This window comes from Anoplophora glabripennis, unplaced genomic scaffold, assembly GCF_000390285.2.
Source record: "Anoplophora glabripennis isolate ALB-LARVAE unplaced genomic scaffold, Agla_2.0 scaffold77, whole genome shotgun sequence".
NCBI classification, from domain to species: Eukaryota; Metazoa; Arthropoda; class Insecta; order Coleoptera; family Cerambycidae; genus Anoplophora; species Anoplophora glabripennis.
Genome location: NW_019416717.1, coordinates 1,270,096 through 1,289,434, shown reverse-complemented (window position 1 = coordinate 1,289,434; position 19,339 = coordinate 1,270,096). Strand labels below are relative to the sequence as shown.

At 30.5% G+C, this 19,339-nt stretch overlaps 1 protein-coding gene across 1 annotated transcript in view; it reads left to right on the top strand.

Annotated features, from left to right (window-relative positions):
• The first annotated feature begins 313 nt into the window (after positions 1–313).
• The window catches only part of LOC108904414 (atypical protein kinase C), a 179,714-nt gene continuing 160,688 nt past the window's right edge, over positions 314–19,339 (top strand). Inside the window, exons 1-2 of the mRNA XM_018706965.1 lie at positions 314–477; positions 573–881. Of these exons, the coding sequence (XP_018562481.1) occupies positions 611–881 (271 nt within the window). The 5' untranslated portion in view covers positions 314–477; positions 573–610. The remainder of the gene's footprint in view (positions 478–572; positions 882–19,339) is intronic.

Genomic DNA, 19,339 nt, shown 5'->3' with positions numbered 1-19,339 from the left:
AAGAATATAGTTATTATTTAATTTTAAATAAAATTGAATATTATTTTACAATGTTACAGTAATGAACTGGGTATATTTATATACAAGAGAAACACGGCTTATACATTGTAAGCAAGCACCGAAATGTTCTAAGGAAGTATAATAGAAGTGTTAACATTGCCATCGGTACCGTGTTATATTGTGATAGTGCCTTACGTATACCAAGTATGTGAATTTACTTCATCGTGACGTCATTCTTCTTTTAATGGCGGTGTTCTGTGCATCACCAAAAATAGCCTAGTTAGCGGTTTTTTGTCAAATGTGACGTTTTGTATTGTAAAGTAAGATACCTGAAAAGCGTCATTTAGGTTATAATGAATTGTTTTTATTTATTTGATTTATTTGAAAGAGGTACGTTTTTAATCCCTAAGATATGCTAAATTAAAACAACAATTGATTTGCTGAAAGCGACTGATCAATTAAATATTAATTATTAAGGTAAGTTTCACTTGATTCTCTTAGTAACATTTAACAATATCAACTTATGACTAATACATACTTCTAGCGTGACTGAAATTGTTAATCCTTTTTAGATCCAATATATTAATAAGTATCCTAACCTATAACCAAGATGCCTACACAATTTGGTGATAATCCCAATGAAATTAGAGCTAAAATAGCTTACAATGGTGAAGTGTTAATAACTTACATAGATCAAAGCATTACTTTAGAACAGTTGTGTCAAGAAATGAGAGAAATTTGTCGTTTTTCAAGTGAGCAAGTGTTTACTATGAAGTGGGTGGATGAAGAAGGTGATCCTTGCACTATCTCCTCCCAAATGGAGCTTGATGAAGCCATTCGTTTGTATGAAGTTAATAGGGATTCAGAATTGACCATCCATGGTAAGTGACAATTTTTTATGTTATACAAGTATTACCTACATGTTCATACATTTACATTTTTTTAATTCCAATTAAAATGTTTTATATTGACTTATGTACTATAAGTGCAATAATGTTTTTCGTTGTTACAATTAAATATATTTCTCATAGGGACAGGCACCAAACAGTACATCGTAGATTAGCATTATACACATAATTCTGATCGTTTGCCTCTGTTGAAATTTCTTACAGTACTAATCCACCTGTAACTTTATGTTCATATTTTAATGTCCATACCTAAGTATTAAGTTGAACAATGGGGTAAACAAAGGTTATCGTCTATAGTAAAACAGTTAACTATGTTTATCAAGAACTTGCTGCAAAAATTTTGCATGATATTTAACCTTGAAGTGTATATTTATTATTCTCCATATATGTGTTGACCTATAAATATTTAATACTACAAAGTTTTCCAATATACTATATAATACAAAATGGAATATCGACTTCATTGTTCTCTACGTTTCTTCTTTATTTTAATAAAAAATTGTGTAACGACTTCATTGTTCTGTACGTTCCTTCATTTTAATCAAAAATTGTATAATAATTTTATTGTTTTCCTTGTTATGAACATCATGTAAAATCAGTATGATGTATACTTGGTAATATTTCGACTCGACTTAACTCATACATTATTCTTCTTTGATGATTGCTCTGATTTGATATTCTATTCTGTTGCTGTCGGTAATTATTATCATTGCTATATTTAAGTACAATCGTCAGCTGGTTTTCTAAGGTGCTATTTATTCACTTTCTCTTCAGGTAGCATCTATTTTAGTTTTTAACACGTTGACTGCGAGATAATCTCAATGTACTTTGTCCCTGACTGCGATACATATCTTCGGGGATATGTAACAAAACTACTTCTGTGTGCGGTACACATCCCTGGGGATATGTAATTTTTTTTACATTTGACCCTATAAAATTAAAAATAACACAATTATTGCTATAAACTTGCATGTATCTGTAAGTATATATCCTAGGATACTAACGTTTTCATTCGCAAAGAGTTTTGAAAAGAAAATAATAGAAAAATCATTATTTCTAAACAGTACAGATTCTGCAACTTCCACAAGATACAGTAAAAATGTGATTATTGAGATTCGCATATTTTTTATAATGAGTACATACCCCCGGAGGTATGTACCGCAGTCAACGTGTTAAGAAAGTTTATCATTACTTACTATTTTTAAAGGCAAATAACTTAACTGTTTTTATTAAAAATAAATTTCGTATGTACACAATTTTTTTATAAATGAACATCCCCTGTAGTCTTATACAATTGTCTTACTGATGTGGCATCTAGGTGTAAACGGTCATGGCCAATTTGACGATCAAAGCACAGGTATATAGTATAATTTGATGGCTACACAGGGTCAAGACAAAAGCGCGATATTTTGATTGTAAACGATTCACTTATTTGTATTTATTGCGTGGCAGATCTGTAACATGTTGTACACCTACTTCCGAACTGTATTGAACATAGTTCAAAAGAAAAATAAGAAGCATTTTGTTTTCATCGATTGATCAGTTGCGTAAATAACTTTGTCGAAAATATTATTTGTCTGTGGTATCATCGGTCTACTTTCACTAACGGTCCACTTGCTACTCTTTCAGAGAGGACAAAAAATGCCTTTTTAACGGAATACGCTGCATAATTAACTTATTGCCAGAAAATCAATTAGGTATTTGCCTAGCACATCTTTTTTCTTGAGATATTCTCCTTAATACTATTAGAATGTATTACATCAAATTGATAAAGCTATATGGCGCGTTCTGTTAAAAATAATTTATTTTCCTCTTATATATGAAAATATTGTCAATCTGGTAAGTGTTTTCATCAGATCTACTGGATCTTCGTTTTTTTGGGTGTCAAACTTGACATAATTCAGAAAACCCATATAAAAATTATAATTTGTTTATGCATAAATATTTTCTTTGCTTTTTTTGATTTGTTTTTTAATTAAATGTAGACAACATTTAGTAAATTACTTATTTAAAATTTTAAAAGTTACAGTACTTAATGTATTCGGTAAGAAAGAAATACTTATTGTTACTTTAAAAAAAGCCTTGTTCTTCCTGTTTTATTAGCTGTACCTAGATAAAATATATTTTTTCGGAGTTATTTTCCTACTTCCTTCTCTATTTCTTCAGTAATGATTTGTACAAACTTATTGGCAGCTCAAGTTATAGCCAACACGCAGCTTATATTTTACTCTTAAACAATTTTAATATGACCCAATTAATAGAAACACTTTAATAGCTTTAATGGTTGATATTGTAGTTAATAGATTTAATTCGAGGTCCTCTTACATCAGAACTTGATATTCTGCCACTGAACTATGTAGAAAATCGTTTTAATGACATATAATTCGTCACAGTTTAAAATGTTTGTTTTATTACTTAACTTCTTTTGAATTTTTTTAAGACTGTTTTATTAGAAGATATGTCTTTTCGTAATAAAAAATATATCTTAAAATTTAATCTAGTATTAAGTACTTAGTACTTCTATCTAAATTTCAGTATCGATATAGATATGTACTGAAATTATAATATTTTAATATTCAGTAGTCATAATCATAATTCCATACAGCAGAAATATATATATTTTTCTACCATCTATAAATAAAGCTTTTTTGCATTTGATCTCTTGATCTCTTTGTATGTAATTAATCTTTGTACAATTTTTTAATATCTGCCTGGTATAACCTTGTGCAGGTAGGTAAATATGCTAACAAATTGTGTTTTTGTTGCGTTTTAAGTATGAATATTTCTATAAATAATATAATATTCTTTCCGCTTTGTTGGCAAAAAAATTTGCTGTTTCGCTGAAACATTTGATTTTCTTGCTAAGCTGATCTAGTGAAATGTAACTTTTGCTGTAATATTTCCTTTAAATCAAAGTATTCTGTATAGGTAATTAAAAATTGTGATGGAGTATTCAGCTGAAGATTAAGAAAGAAGTTTCTTAAAAGTATGAATCAAACTTTTCTGGTTCGCTATACAAAGTGTTCGAACATCTACGGCTCAAGTTACAGTTAAATGAAACTGGCTATTTTCTACCCGGTTACTATTACATTTAAGTTTTATTACTATATTTCGAACTGGATATGTACCTATTTCTACCACACTGAAAAGAAAACGATGTGTTTAATAAATAACACCTTGAGACGAAAGAATCAGTCGAAGGGTTGATTTTATAAATTTAGTTTTGCCTAACCACAAATGTATTTTGCTTATAGTGTATAATAATGAATAATTATTTTTACTTTCTCAGCCTGAGATATTGTGGTAAGGCAAAACTATATTTATAAAAATTAATAATAAATTGGTTAACTTGTCCTTTTGGTACAGGGAGTTATTTATTTAAAATCTTATTTTCTTCGTAGTTATAACCATTAAGTTTTAATTTGATATAACATCCGATTTTTCAATTTTTTGAATGAGCTGTAACTAAGAAAAATGGGAATTTTATGAAAAATAAGGGAATATCTTGGAATATCTATTTGTGTCTATCAGTTGATTATGAAAAAAAAATATTTATATTAACATTTTGCACCTGAATATATATGCTATAAATGAACTAACTTTCAGCATTAGATTCTATGATAAAAATTAAAGGGGGTTGTTCATATAAAAATTTCTTTGTTTCCAAGAGACAGGGCATTGAAAGAGCTGCTGAACTTAAAAAAAAATAAACTTGATTTTAGTCATATGTAGAAAACTTACTTACCCAATGGTTGTTTTTTAATTTTATGTAGTGAATAATGTCCTAAATTTCTATGTAAGAAGTATTCACTTGTTTCATATGAAAGATACACCATTTTGAAAAAATACTTATTTTACTGTGGGCAGAGTATATTATTGGTTATGAATCCCAAATTCCTGGTTTTTGATTTAAAAGTGAAATGATGAATAAGAAGGTTTTTGAGGTCTCAACTGCCAGTATTTTAATTTTTAGTTTTGCAATTTCCATTAGAGTACGTTAGCATAGAAGTTTTTTCCCTAAAAAAGCAATATGCGACTCAGACTTCATTATCAAATTATGACCACTTTAATTTTCACCAATTCTATTCCATTTAAAAAAATTAAATGTTATTCAGAAATTTTTGAAAAAAAAAAATTTGCTATTCCGTTTTGTATATTTCATATATTTCTTTTTATACATATATCTCTTAGCGAAGTAGCACGAGGCTTAAACATGATTCATTGTGCATATGATTCCCTAATAAAATATATTATATTGTGAGTAAAATGAAAGAAATATACAGGAGAGTCCGCCATAAGTGTCACCTCCCTTTGCCACCTTCATTTTCTTTGTTGTTTTGCTACATAAGCCAAGAAAATTAAAGATAAAAGTTGTAGGAAACTATTTTATATTTCTAATATCTATGTTGCAAAAACATTTGAGCATTAGATTAAACAAATCTACGCCTAATATGAGTTTTTAAATATGGATCTAAAATGGGTTCTAAATGATCAGAATAAGGGGATACGGCCAAAATAATGTGCTAAAAAGACAGTACCTATTACTAGCTCAATTATTGGTCATTGGTCTTATGCACTGTTGACCTTATTAGAGATGGACCCTTCAAAGTCTAAATCATCGTAATAGTAAAAGAAGCCTAGAAGTCTTCTATTGAAATATATATAAAATATACTGTGTGTTTCATTTAAAAATACTTATGTCACAGTAATAACCTCGGTAATAACAATGTTCAATTTTTTTTTCAACAGAAATATTAGCTTGAGTTATGGAAAAAACTAGGTGTGACACTTATGGTGGCCACCCTGTACTTTCTTTGAAGTTGATTTTTTCTAGAAACACTTTGATTTACTGTGCCGAGAAAAATTCCCAACAATTTATCATGTAATACAAGGCAATACCAAACATTGCGATATATTTTGTTACATAGTAATAGAACTAATAGTTTTTAAAAACCGTGCTGAGGCGTAGTTTTATTTGCGGAACTAATAAGGGAAAGTAATTTAAATTGTATAGGGTGTAATAGTAATCATACAATACAATAATCTGATCAGTGACATTGGAATTAGGATGAGTTTAGAGGTTCCAGTTACCAAAAAAAGAAATGTACTTACAATTAAATGTGCTTATATCTGATGAACTTATTCTAAAAGTTTTGTGATTTTTTTTTTATATAAAATGCACCATTTACAAGGAAACTCAAAAAATCCTGAAAATCTAGATGTTGATATTTGCTTACATCAGTGGCATCACAAAGAAATTAAAAAATAATTGAATTGTGTTAAAATAAACTTACTAGCGTTTGTTGCAATTATAAAGTGGACCTTAGCATACATACAGTGTGTCCACGATTGTCCGGAAGGACAAAAACTTTCTTATTTATAAATTTGTAAGAAAATGTCATTCGTTATGAAATAAAAAATTTTAAAGTGACCACAAGCAAAATACCCAAAATTTTACAAAAAAAATATTATATCAGTTAGAAGGTTTGGTTATACTTATCATTACCATAATTAAGCCAGAAACTGATAATAAATGATAATTCATTAAATTCCATTGAATTCACATCTGGACTTCTGGCAGTTACTGAATTATGAATGTATTGTCCTTCTCTAGATTCTGAAATCCTAGATGGTAAAATAACCTTAGAATTTTTGTCTCTTTAGTCGTAACTTCCTGTAAGAGATACTAATAAAATCCATGCCATTCACAGTGTTATATAGTGTGGAACAGCCAAATGGAATAAATTCGGTAGCTCAGCTATTGTGGATATTTATAAAAAATCCCGATTTTGGATTCCGAAATGACATCTTGCAACGTAAAAATTTCATCCCTAAATTCAACCCCCTTCGATTGGCAGTTACAACCCCCAAATTTTTAAATGGGAAGTTAGGGCTTGTGATACCTCATTGAAAGGTATTTTCATTCTCTATTCAAAAATACTATGGTTTTAATATTTATTGCAAAAATTAATTCATCAGTTTAACGAAATTCGCTACAGCAAACTAAAAAAAAACAACTTATTTTCAACGAAGATGTTCAAAATTAGTTCCTTGAACGTCTTGACCGCATCCTAATCGTAAATAAAATTGTCTTCTAACGTTTTCCAACATCTGAGGCGTGACCGACCTAACCGCAACCGTGATTTTTTTTCAATATATTTTGAGATATTTTGAGTTTTTATATTTTCTTTTTAGTTGAAAATGTTGAAAAGAACACTGAAATTGTTTTTGCTAGCCTGCAAGAACAAAACGCTGTTTTTATATATTTGTTTGTTGTAACAAATTTCGTTAAGCAGACCATAAATTTTTGAACTGTTCAAAAATTTTTCTACCGACGCGACGTGTAAACACATTTGGGCCCGTTTCACTCAGTTTCTACGAATTAACACAAATGTCCTGCTGCACCATAACACAAATGTTGACTCTAACTATTAAAAAACTGTTGTAAACACTATCGCAACGACGATTGTAAATTCGGATTTCAGTATTCGGAGTCACTGAGGCCACGTGGCTCTCCACGCGTATTGTCCACCGGTGTATGCTTGAAAGTATTACAATTTCAATAATTTTTTTCTCGGAAACTATACTGATTTTAGAATTTTTTTTTACGATATTGACTCTCTCATGCCGCATCTATTACCAAAATTTTTTGGATAAGTTGTGAATCACCCTGTATCTCTTAGTGATACTGAGTTTTGATATTTGAAAAGGTTGGAGTAAGTACTTTGCTTTAGTGCCAAAATATTTAGCACCCTGTATATAAAATCAAGAAACCAGTACCCGAGCCAGTACCATTTTAAGGGCTTGAGGACAAGTAGAATTTTTTTAAAATGATTGAACGTTTTTTCATAAATTTACAAATAAAAATGTTCCTCCTATTCAGGACATCGTGCACACTCCATTTGTTCTGTTTAAATAATTTCTGTAATGATCTCCTTCAAACATGTACATTGATCAGTGCAGGCCGAGGTGCAGGCATATTTTGCTTCATCAGAGTTCACGCCAAAATATCGTCACTATTATCACGTAGAGGCGTATGTGTATATCCATTTCTTGAATGATACGCCCCTACGTGATAAGAGGGACGATATGCTCAAAGTACTTACTTTGTGATTTTCCATATCTGTATAGTTGTCTACAGTAGGGTGGCCTAAAAAACGAATATTTTTTTTCGTGTTTCTTGTGAAAATATGTTTATCATGTTTTAAGAGCCCCCCTCAAAAAATCTGCTCAAAAAAATTTTTTTAGAGGTCGCTCAAGAATTTTAAAAATTTCCAAAATCGTCAAAAAATTTTTTTTTTAATTTTTTTCTCGTTATTTTATCATTTTTTAAGTTGAAAAAAATCTTAATTCTGAAAATTTCAAATCGATATTTTAATTTCTCATAATTATTTTAACTTTAGAAGTAGTGTACTTACATAAAATGTTTTCGAGCGACCTCTAAAAATAAATATCAACGAATTAATAATTTTTTTTATTGAATTTGATGAATAAAAGAATAGAAATAAATCACGAGACACTACTACGGCACTGTGAGTATCAAATATTTATAATTTTTTAAAATTTAAGTGTCTTGTGATTTATTTCCATTCTTTTGTTCATCAGATTCAATAAAAAAAATTATTCGTTATATTTATTTTTAGGTCGCTAGAAAACATTTTAGGTACCTACACTAGGTATTTTGAAAGTTAAAATAATTATGAATGACCTTTAGAAATTAAAATATCGATTTGAAATTTTCAGAATCGAGATTTTTTTCCACCTAGAAAATGAAAAAATAACGAGAACAAAAATTTAAAAAAATAATTTTTTGATAATCTTGGAAATTTTTAAGTCCTGAGCGACCTCTAAAAAAATTTTTTTGAGCTGATTTTTTGAGGGGGCTCTTATAACATGATAGACTAACATATTTTCACACGAAAAAAATATATTCAATTTTTTTGGGCCACCCTAGTCTACAGTTCATATTTTTTTACTTAGATCGACAGCCTTCAGGTAGTGACCACTTAAATACCTACATATTTCTAAAAAACTGAATCCAAAGAACTGAAATTGTTCATTAACTACCATATACATCTTAAAATTGCACATTAGACATAAAAATCAAGTCGCATAAAAACGGTATATACAGGGTGGTCCTTAAGTAATTGTACATCGAAGTATGGTAGATTTGCGAAAATATTACGATTTGAACCAACTTGCCTTAATAAAATATTGATAATAAGAAAGATACAGGGTGTTAAAAGTGAAATTTCAAAATTTATTTTTCGCAATAACTTGAACGTTTTTGGATATTTATACAAAAAAATTTTTAACTGGGGGTTTCTTGGTATGAGAAATCATAATTTGGTATCTAATTTAATGTATCGTTTTGAGGGCGCCACATAAGCCACATGTGTGGCATATAAATGTACGCTAAACTTTTTTTGCCCATCAAGGTAGCGCTCTTTTGGGAAAAAATTATTAAAGGCACGGCATTGTAAGAACAAAAATGTATACTTGTTAACAACCTCTAAACTTAACGGTTTTCGAGATAATCGAATTTTAAAAATAAAATCGGCTGCATAATTCTTATTTAATTCATTACGAGAAATATTAACGTAGAAATCGTATACGTTTATCATGTTTTTACATCAACAGGATGAATATTAACGTAATAGTAGGAGTTGACATCAAAAATTTAAAAATTTTAAAAAATTTTAAAAATTCAATAAAAGCAGTTAAAATATAAGTTAAATAATCATAATTAGAAATGAATTTTACACATATTAAGAAAAGAAAACACTAAGCTAACTAACATTACAAGTTTAATTATGTCAAATTAAGTATTCGATATGTCCACCATTCTCTTCGATGCATTTATCCATATGTTTCATAAAAGATGGCCTCATATTAAATAACATGATTGGTCCAAAAGAAACTGCAGTTGCATTTATTTCTTCCCAAAGTTGGTTGCGAGTATTTATGGGACTTAAGTTGATTCATTGCGCCCCATACGCCAAAATCGAGAGGATTAAAGTCTGGGCTACGTGCTGGCCAGGGGAAATGACTACCACAACCAATTCGCGTTCAGGAATGTTGGTATTTATATATGTTCTGACTTTCATTTAATGAGGAGGTGCACCATCTTGTATAATCCACATATTTTGCCTGAAATTTAGTGGCAATTCTTCCAGAAGATCCAATGAAGTCATTTTGTAAAGAAATGTAAGTAGTTCTCACCATTCAAAGTATGCCGGAAATCGTATGGCCCTAAAAAATGGTCACCAATGATCCCGCACCATAAATTTATTTTGAATTTGTGTTGAAAATATCTTTCTCTTTTAAAATGAGGATTTTCAATTTCCCAGATATGATTATTTCTTAAATTAAAAAATACCACGGCTGCTAAATGTTGCCTCGTCCGTAAATAATATTCTATTAATAAAGGTAGGTGGGGTCAAGATTTTGCCTATTTCGGATATCATTTGCAAATTGGTATCTTACTTAATGGCAGATCTGCTGGCAATAAATTTTGCATAGGCGTAAAATGGTAGGGGTGATATTTATTTTTAAAACTGAAGTTTTACTGATTCCTAAAGCTGAAGATAACCTTCTTGTACTAACTTGAAGATCATCTGCAACGTGAATCAATTTCATCATTTTGATCAGGCGTAATGATTCCCGGTCGGCCTAAATTATCACGTTTAGGACGAAATGGACCACTTTCGCCTAAATTCCTAAATAGATTTTCAAATGTTTGGTGATTAGGTTGCAGCCTGTTTGGATATCTTCTGAAATATTCCCATTTCGCAGTACGTCGATACAGAAAAGATACATTAAACTAGATATCAAATTGTGATTTCTCATACCAAAAAAACCCCAGTTAAATTTTTTTTTGTATAAATGTCCAAAAATGTTCAAGTTATTGCGAAAAATAAATTTTGAAATTTCACTTGTAACACCCTGTATCTTTTTTATTATCAATATTTTATTAAGGCAGGTTGGCTCAAATCGTAATATTTTAAAGTCACGAATCTATCATACTTCTATGTACAATTACTTAAGGACCACCGTGTATATAATAACATACAGTTGCTTTTGTGCATTTTTTATGTATATTTTTATATTCTATCGTCTAGCCCCCATTAAAAATTTAATAAGGTATTAATTTTAATATTAATTTTGAAATACTTTATTTTTGTAGAAGATTGCATTTATTAATGTGAATGAATTTATAGAATCAATAATTCTAAGTAATTTATACGGTTCAGAAAAATTTATATGGATTAAAGGAATTCATTTTCAATTTGGGGCTACCCGCCCACCTGTGATAGACGTCAATTGACACTAAGTAAACACTCAACGCCCTTTCTGATTCGTAAATTCCCTTTCCTCTCTTCTCTTACGTTGGTAATTTTCCCTTTGGCAAATGCACTTTAATAGCGTTTTCATTCGGAAAACAAAGGGGATTGTTTTACTTATATATGGAGGTCTCTAGGACCACGCTAACTTGTATCGTGACGTGAATGAAATACGGAACGGTGTACGTGTGGAACGTGATGTCTATTTCCCTCTCCAAAAATGGCATTTCGTCTACAACGGCTTCGAAATTCAATAAATGTGACAGTTGCAATAAAAATGCAGTACGCGTTTAAATTATTTTGTTATTTATTTATTTATTCATTCAATAGGTGAAGCACCCAGTTACAAAAAACAAAATAAATAAAAAAACTAAGCTTCAACGTTAAAAAAGTAAAAATAATCATGTTCAAAGTATGACAAAAAATTCAAAACAACGAACCATAAAGTTATGATATGTTGCTGTCATAAAATGAAAATCTAGAAACTAAGTAAATTATAGTGTTATATACGAGGTCTTTTCAGAAAATAACCGAACTTAATTTTTTTAAACTTTATTATTAATTGTATACACTGTTGGTCCTTGCCCCTTCAAAGTACTTCCCTCCCCTATCTACACACTTTTTCTAGCGGCGTTTTCATTTCGCGAAGCAGTCCTGAATGGCTTCATTTGAAATGTCCTTTAAAGTCTGTGACAAATTTGGTTCGATGTAGGTATACATAGTTCACAATTCCATTAAAACAGTCTGTGAGCATCGCTTTCACATTGGATCGAGATTGATGCGCTTGCTTGGGGAGTCATTTTTGGGGAGTGGGGAGTTGGGGAGATCCTATGCCATTCCATTGTGACGATTAAACTTTTGTCTCAAGGTCGTAGCCGTAAAGCGAACTTTCGTCTCCCGTTATGATCCTTTGAATGAATGTTTCATCGTCATTGGATCATACAAGGACTTACCGACAAACGTTCAAGCGATTTTCTCTTTATTGTTCGGTCATCAAACGAGGAACAAATTTTGCTGCAACTCGATGCGTGTCAATTTTTCAGTCAACATCCATCGCTTTTGCAATAATAATGCACATTTTTCGAAAACTGATGTTTCCGCGTTAAAATGACTAGATACCTTAAAATGTAGGTAAACGCCAATGTTTAAAATATAATCATAGAAGTATGTGTCAAAATTAATTAATCAAAATTTGGTTGAAGCAATGCGTAATAGAACGTTTTTTTTAATTTCCATGCTGGTTTTAACCTTTAACCCCTTCTCACTCTTCTTTAGAACAAATTCTAAAATTGTATTTGATTTTCAGCCAAATAAATGAATCCTCTGTTGTAATTCTTTTTTGTACCCACATTTATACAGGGTGTTCCCGAGGTAATGCGCCAAAATTCATGAGTAGAATCCCCAAGCAAAAATATTGCGATATAGCCGAACTTACCTTAGTCCAAAAGTTGACATTTAAAGAGATACAGGGTGTTAAATGTAAAATATTATTTCAGTTTTTTTTTCATTTATTCCTGAACAAATGCAAATATCCTCGCAAATGTTTGGGGTTTGGAGTTCTTTGGGTAGAGGAATTGAAATCTGTTCACATTTTGGTTAAAGTTCATAGAGGGCGTTAGCTGCAATAGATTGAATGTGTTAAAAACGACATAACTTTTTTGTACTGGTAACAAATCCCTATTTTCCAACTTTTCTTACACAAAAGGTATACTTTATGAAAGTAGCTATCTCGCACCGTTTTCGAGATATTTGGCTTTGAAGCTTCCATTGCTGTTGCATTAAATTACAATTAAGTACCTACAGGTATTATTAATTTAGCGGCAAAGTTTCTTAAGTAGGATTTGGAGGAAAATCAAATAATTGACGTTTTCCACTTGTCTTATTGCTGTAATTTGTATGCTAATTTCTATTAAGTATTATTCGTACCTAATTAAAATTACATCTTAGCTTACAATTTAAATTGTATACTCGTATACATAAATGTGGGATAGAATGCCGAGATTTTCGTTTTTGGAGTTACATGAATTCAGTTTTTTATGGAGAAACTATAAACACCTGAGAAGAACTTTAGCAGCAGATTTGAAATGCTGCAAAGTCATTTGGCGTTAAGGATTTATACTTTAAAATAAGGCAATTTTTTAATAAATGCGTTGATAAATGTATTGAACTTAGATGTGGACATTTTGAGCAATTATTGTGAAAAAGGCATATCTTTTTACTAATGTTTACTATTTTACTGTTCATTACAATTTTTTATTCTAAATAAACCCTTGTTTTTGACATAATTATTTTCATTATTTCAACTATTAGCATTGGCAGTTTCAAATCCAAATATATCGGAAACGGTGCGGGACAGCTACTTTCATAAAGTCTACCTTTTTTCTGTAAAAAAATTGGAAAATAAGAATTTGATACCAAAGATGAGATACCTTAAAGTGCAAAAAAGTTATGTCGTTTCCAACACATTCAATTTACGGCAGCTGGCGCCCTCTGTGAACTATAACCAAAATGTGAACAAATTTCAATTTCTCTACCCAAAGAACCCCAAACCCCAAAATTTTGTGTAGATATTTGCATTATTTATTAAGAAATAAATGGAAATAAACTAAAATAATATTTTACCTTTAACACCCTGTATCTCTTTAACTATCAACTTTTGGACTAAGGTAAGTTCGGCTAAATCGCAATATATTTGCTTGGGGAATCTACCCATGAATTTTGGCGCATTACCTCGGGACCACCCTGTATAAAGAAAAAGTAATCTTTTTCGACATAGAACACCCCGTAGAAATATTGCCCCCTAATTTCGGAACACCCTGTATATTTATACCCATTTGGATAAAATTCATTTACGATTATGATAATTAAGTAAATTTGGTGGGTATATCTCTACAAATGTGCAGGGTATTCCTATTGAAATAGTAAATTTTGTATTGTATCTTAAAAATTCTGACATCTGGCATTAAACCAGTTGCTCTCATTAGAATTCATACAAAAGTTGTAAGGGTTAAGCAGTAAAAAAAAACACCCATGTGAGGGAAAATAATGAATAATGTTCCAGCTAGGAACATTATTCATTTTAATTTGGCTATAATTTCAGAAGAAAATTGTACTATTATTTAATAATACAACTTTTTATATCTTATTAAAAAACGTTACTGTACAAGTTCCTACTCTCTTATTTAGTGACATTATTTTCATAAAACACTTGGCGATATGTATTTAACATATTTTTTAAAACCAGAAAAGAACTGAATGTGGTAAAACTGGTTTGGAATACAAGGCGACATTGTAATGTAAGTATAAATAATCATAATGTGGATTACTTAAAGGAGTAGTGCGAAATGACATATATAAACAAATTTTGATTCACTTTGATTCTAAGTGTAAGGCACTTCTTAAGTTGGTGTAGAAAATTGAGAAAAATATTTAAAAATACATACCGGGTGGGGTATTTATTTTAAGATAAAATAATATCTCGGTTGGACTCGATTATTTCGAAAAAAGTTTCAGACAAAAATTGTAGGGCACCGAGGGGGCCATTGAAAGGTCCATATTACGACTTTCGGTCTAGACCGGAAGTGGTGTTTTTAGACCGGAAGTTGATTTTTTAAAATGGAAACACCCATTTTTTACCGCGGATGTTGATTGAAAAACGAAAAATTTTTTTTTAAATTTTTTCGATTTAACCCATATTTTGGCCATATCATGGAATTAAAAAACAAAAAGAAAAACAAGAATCTTGAGACAACGGACTACGTTGTTGGGATCACTTTTAAAAAAAATATTTCATACAAAAGTTGTACGGTGAAAAGAGACTATCTTGGTATGACCTTCAAAATGACTCTGACTTTGACTTCAAGGTTGTTTGAAAAATCAAATACACACTTCAGTCTTCAGCAAATCATAAAAATATTCAGAAATCCTTCATTTCACCGAAAACAAGCATCCCAAAGGGAATAAAAAACTATTACGTCCACGTCGTTATTCTTAGATAGTGCTTATTCCTAGTTAATAATTATACAGTTTTTCGACCTTAAAATGACCTTGATATCTGATCTTAACGTTAAGTTCGTGTCATATTCTAAAACTTCCCGCTCTTGTAATTTCCGAGGTTAAAAAAGAGGCGCTCATTTAAAATTTTGAATTTTATTTTGATCTTGATCTTGATACAATGTCTAAAAGAACTTCTTTAGCAAATATTTGACGGAATCATTATTTATTTTTAAGTTTAAATTGCAATTTCTTTTTATTGTCCAAATGTACTTTCATTCTTTTTCAATAATAATTTTGTCATAGGTATTGATGCAAATTTATTTCTGGCATTTTTAATACAGTCTAATTATGTTCACAGTTTTCTAATTCTGAAAACTAAATAAATTTTGTTCCACAAGGATGTTTATAATCGACAAATGTTCTTCAAACGAAAAATACCTTTGCTGCTTAAGAAACAGAGTTTTTTATGGGTTTAATACAAATACATTGATATTCACAAAATCCCTATTCTTTACAGAGCATATAACATTTAAGTTGCGAATTTTGTATGATGGGAGATAATAAAATCCAAGTTTGCGGCTTTAGAAATCATATCCGATATTACCAAATTACAAAAGTTAAAATATAACAAAAGTGATGCCCTGACCAGAACCTCTGCTGAAATTCAAATTCATGTCCAATTCAGATCATTAGACTAAAATGAATGAATTTTATGTAATTGTTTTGTGATAATTTTTTTATAACAAATTTTTCTGATATAAAGCTTTTGGTGATATGGATATAAAGCATAATTAGTTATATGAAAATACAGCTAAGGAGGTATATCGGGGTCCGAGGGAAGTGAGGATCGCAGGGGGGGTCCTATGCTTTTCTTATGGGACTAAAACCCGCTGCCAACTTGAAAAATTAAATTCTATTGAAATTATTTGTGATAAACATTATATATATAGCAAAGAAATCTACTCAATATGCATATAGCATACATATTGAAAATTAACAACATAAAAATATAATATTTAAGTAGTTTTAAATTATATTTAATGAACGCATAAACACTATGCAGATGTGGCAACAGCGCTAATAATCGAGTGCAGTTGTACATATTGCGAACCTACAGACCTCGGACATCGGAGATATTGCGCATCAAATTCGGGTAAAAATGCGTACGCGTTCAAAAAATCGTGTGTAAATTATGTAAATATATTAATTGTATATAGCAAATATATCGTATTATCCTCGCGAAGATTTGTATCCTTTATGTAAAATACATAAATCATGTGAACTGGTAAAACAACGAGAAAATAATTATGATAATTTAGTTCTAAAGAAATGAAATGACACTCGCGCCCATCTCTCGTCCAAGTCAAAGAAAATGTTGGATGTAATTTTGAAGCTTCTGTGATAGAAATTACATTATTACTCAATGTTCGTGTTTTTCAGCTCTATTTTAGTAAGGTTACAAAAGTTTTGCAACTATAACTAATTTTTTAAGATATAAAGTGCTGAGAAATATTTATGTTCCTTTGTTATTCTCTACAAATGCTTTTATCTCAAGTATTACTAATTATATTAATCAAGTAAAGAAAACTTTATGTAACCCTAAATATTGCTGGGTAACGATGTTTTTATTAAACCATTAATTATATTAAAAGGATTTATCAACTGTATTTTTTATTCCAATAAATAAATCACAGCTTCCTAGTCTTTTTTAATTAATCTAGTTTATTAAAACCACATGTTGTGGATAATTTATTGTTGATAACAATGTACATGGTATTTAGGAAAAATGTATATGTTTGAAATCAATTTCGTTTTTATCGAGTCTTTCAAATGTATTCCCTCCTTGCTGTCAGCTGATTGCGACGTTGCCACATTAATCCTCAAGTCAGACAGAAATGGAATTATTGGTTTCTGTTTCTAATTAATACAGCTGTACTATGTTCAAAACTTACAAAAATAAGATATGTAATACTGTATACTATCTATGGAAAAGTTTTGTTTCACAATTTCTACATTTTTTTCTCAGTTATGGGCAAAAAATTGCCGCACCGTCCATCTCCGCTGTATAAACCTATGTTAAAATGAACAACTTTCAACAACAATATCTCAAAATCTAGATCCAAAAAAAATCGCAAAAAAATATGACACACAGAGGGTGCACTGTGTAATACGCTATATAAATTTTACGTACATCTGTGCATTTGGGTAAACCCGATATACCTCCTTAAATACTACAAATAAATACAGCTTTAAATACACAAGCAATGAGCAATTATAAAAGTTGTAGTGATACCTTGTGCTCAGTTAATTAAACCGAATATTTTTTTTGAGAAGTAAATAGTTTCGACTGAATCTTACAATTCATCTAAAAAAGTAGACATTCTGAGTGACCCTATTTTTCACATACTTTAATAACTGCGCGTTGAACATAAAATTGCCGCGATTTGATAAATTTCAGTTAATATAATCACTTGCCTCATTATCTGGGAAAATATTATACTGTAGCGCTTTATCGCCGCCATTATTTTAGAAGCTGGTACATAATTTATGTCTGTTCTTAATTAGAACCACGGCGTCAACACAGTATCGGCGGGGCTCTAATGCATTCCGTTATTCTGGGGGTTTATATTGTCGTACGAATACTTCCTCGATCGATAAAGTCAAACATAATAAACCGTTTTATTTTCATCCGTTGTGTTTTCCTACTTTAGACGGGATGTACCAGAGGCGCACTTCGCTCTGGCCTAGTTTCTAATATGAAAATATCCACATTTTGTTAAGTTGCAGGTATAAGGGCGCACCGATGGCTATTGGTTGTTTGTTAAATTGAGGCTAAGGCCGCTTTCACACGAAGCGACAATTTGTCGTTTGGAAAAGTTTTTCTGGTCTGTCTATGTTTGATTATACTGTGGTTAGAGTTCAAGTTTTCAAAAAAAAATGGTGTCAGATGATTTAGATGTTTGCCGAGATGTTTGCTCTGCTCTCCTCATTTTCAGATGCGTGAAAGATATCAGTGCGGTGTAATCATGGCGTTAGATTCAAGGTTGACATGATATACTTGGTGATTCAGTTTGATATTCGCGGCCTCGTATCTCTTTTGTTTTATCAAATAGCTATAACAAACCCTATATATTTTTAAATCGCCGCTCAAACTCTNACATTTTGTTAAGTTGCAGGTATAAGGGCGCACCGATGGCTATTGGTTGTTTGTTAAATTGAGGCTAAGGCCGCTTTCACACGAAGCGACAATTTGTCGTTTGGAAAAGTTTTTCTGGTCTGTCTATGTTTGATTATACTGTGGTTAGAGTTCAAGTTTAAATTTAAAAAAAAAATGGTGTCAAATGATTTAGATGTTTGACGAGGTGTTTGCTCTGCTCTCCTCATTTTCAAATGCGTGAAAAATATCAGTGCGGTGTAATCATGGCGTTAGATTCATGCATGATATATATCAACGATATATATCCGATAACTTTTTTTTCTGTAGTTGATCATTTGTTTTTTTATAATTAATGTTTGTTAGTATGTGGTGTGAATAAAGCCATTATAAGAATATTTTAAAATAATATTTTGTCTGACCAAACGGAAAATATTACAGAAACCTGTTTAGGTGGGTATGTGTAGGTTGATTACGGCTACATTTTAAAAATATTTTGAAATATACAGGGTGACCAGGAAAAGCGTACCATATCAAAGTTATGTATTTTTAAACGGAACACCCTGTATTTTACAGCATTTTTGAAAGCACCATAAAAAGATAAGTGAACTTTATTAAAGGTTCTGTATACCTAGGACTTACAGTTTGTGAGATATTTCAATTTTACTGAAAATGCAGGCTTAGCGTAGAAATTTAAGATTAGCAATAAAAAAATAATTTTAAGGAAGCAGCTTTGGAGGGTCTATTTTAGATCCTTGAAGTTATAAATTGTTATATTTGTCGTCACTTAGTATTATACAGGGTGTTCAAAAAACTGCCGAATACTTCACTATATTTTTACGTTGCGAGTTATATAAAAAATTTTGTACACAATGTTCTACCTACTACTTGCGATGATATTGAAGGACACCATGTATATTTCAAAATATTTTTAAAAT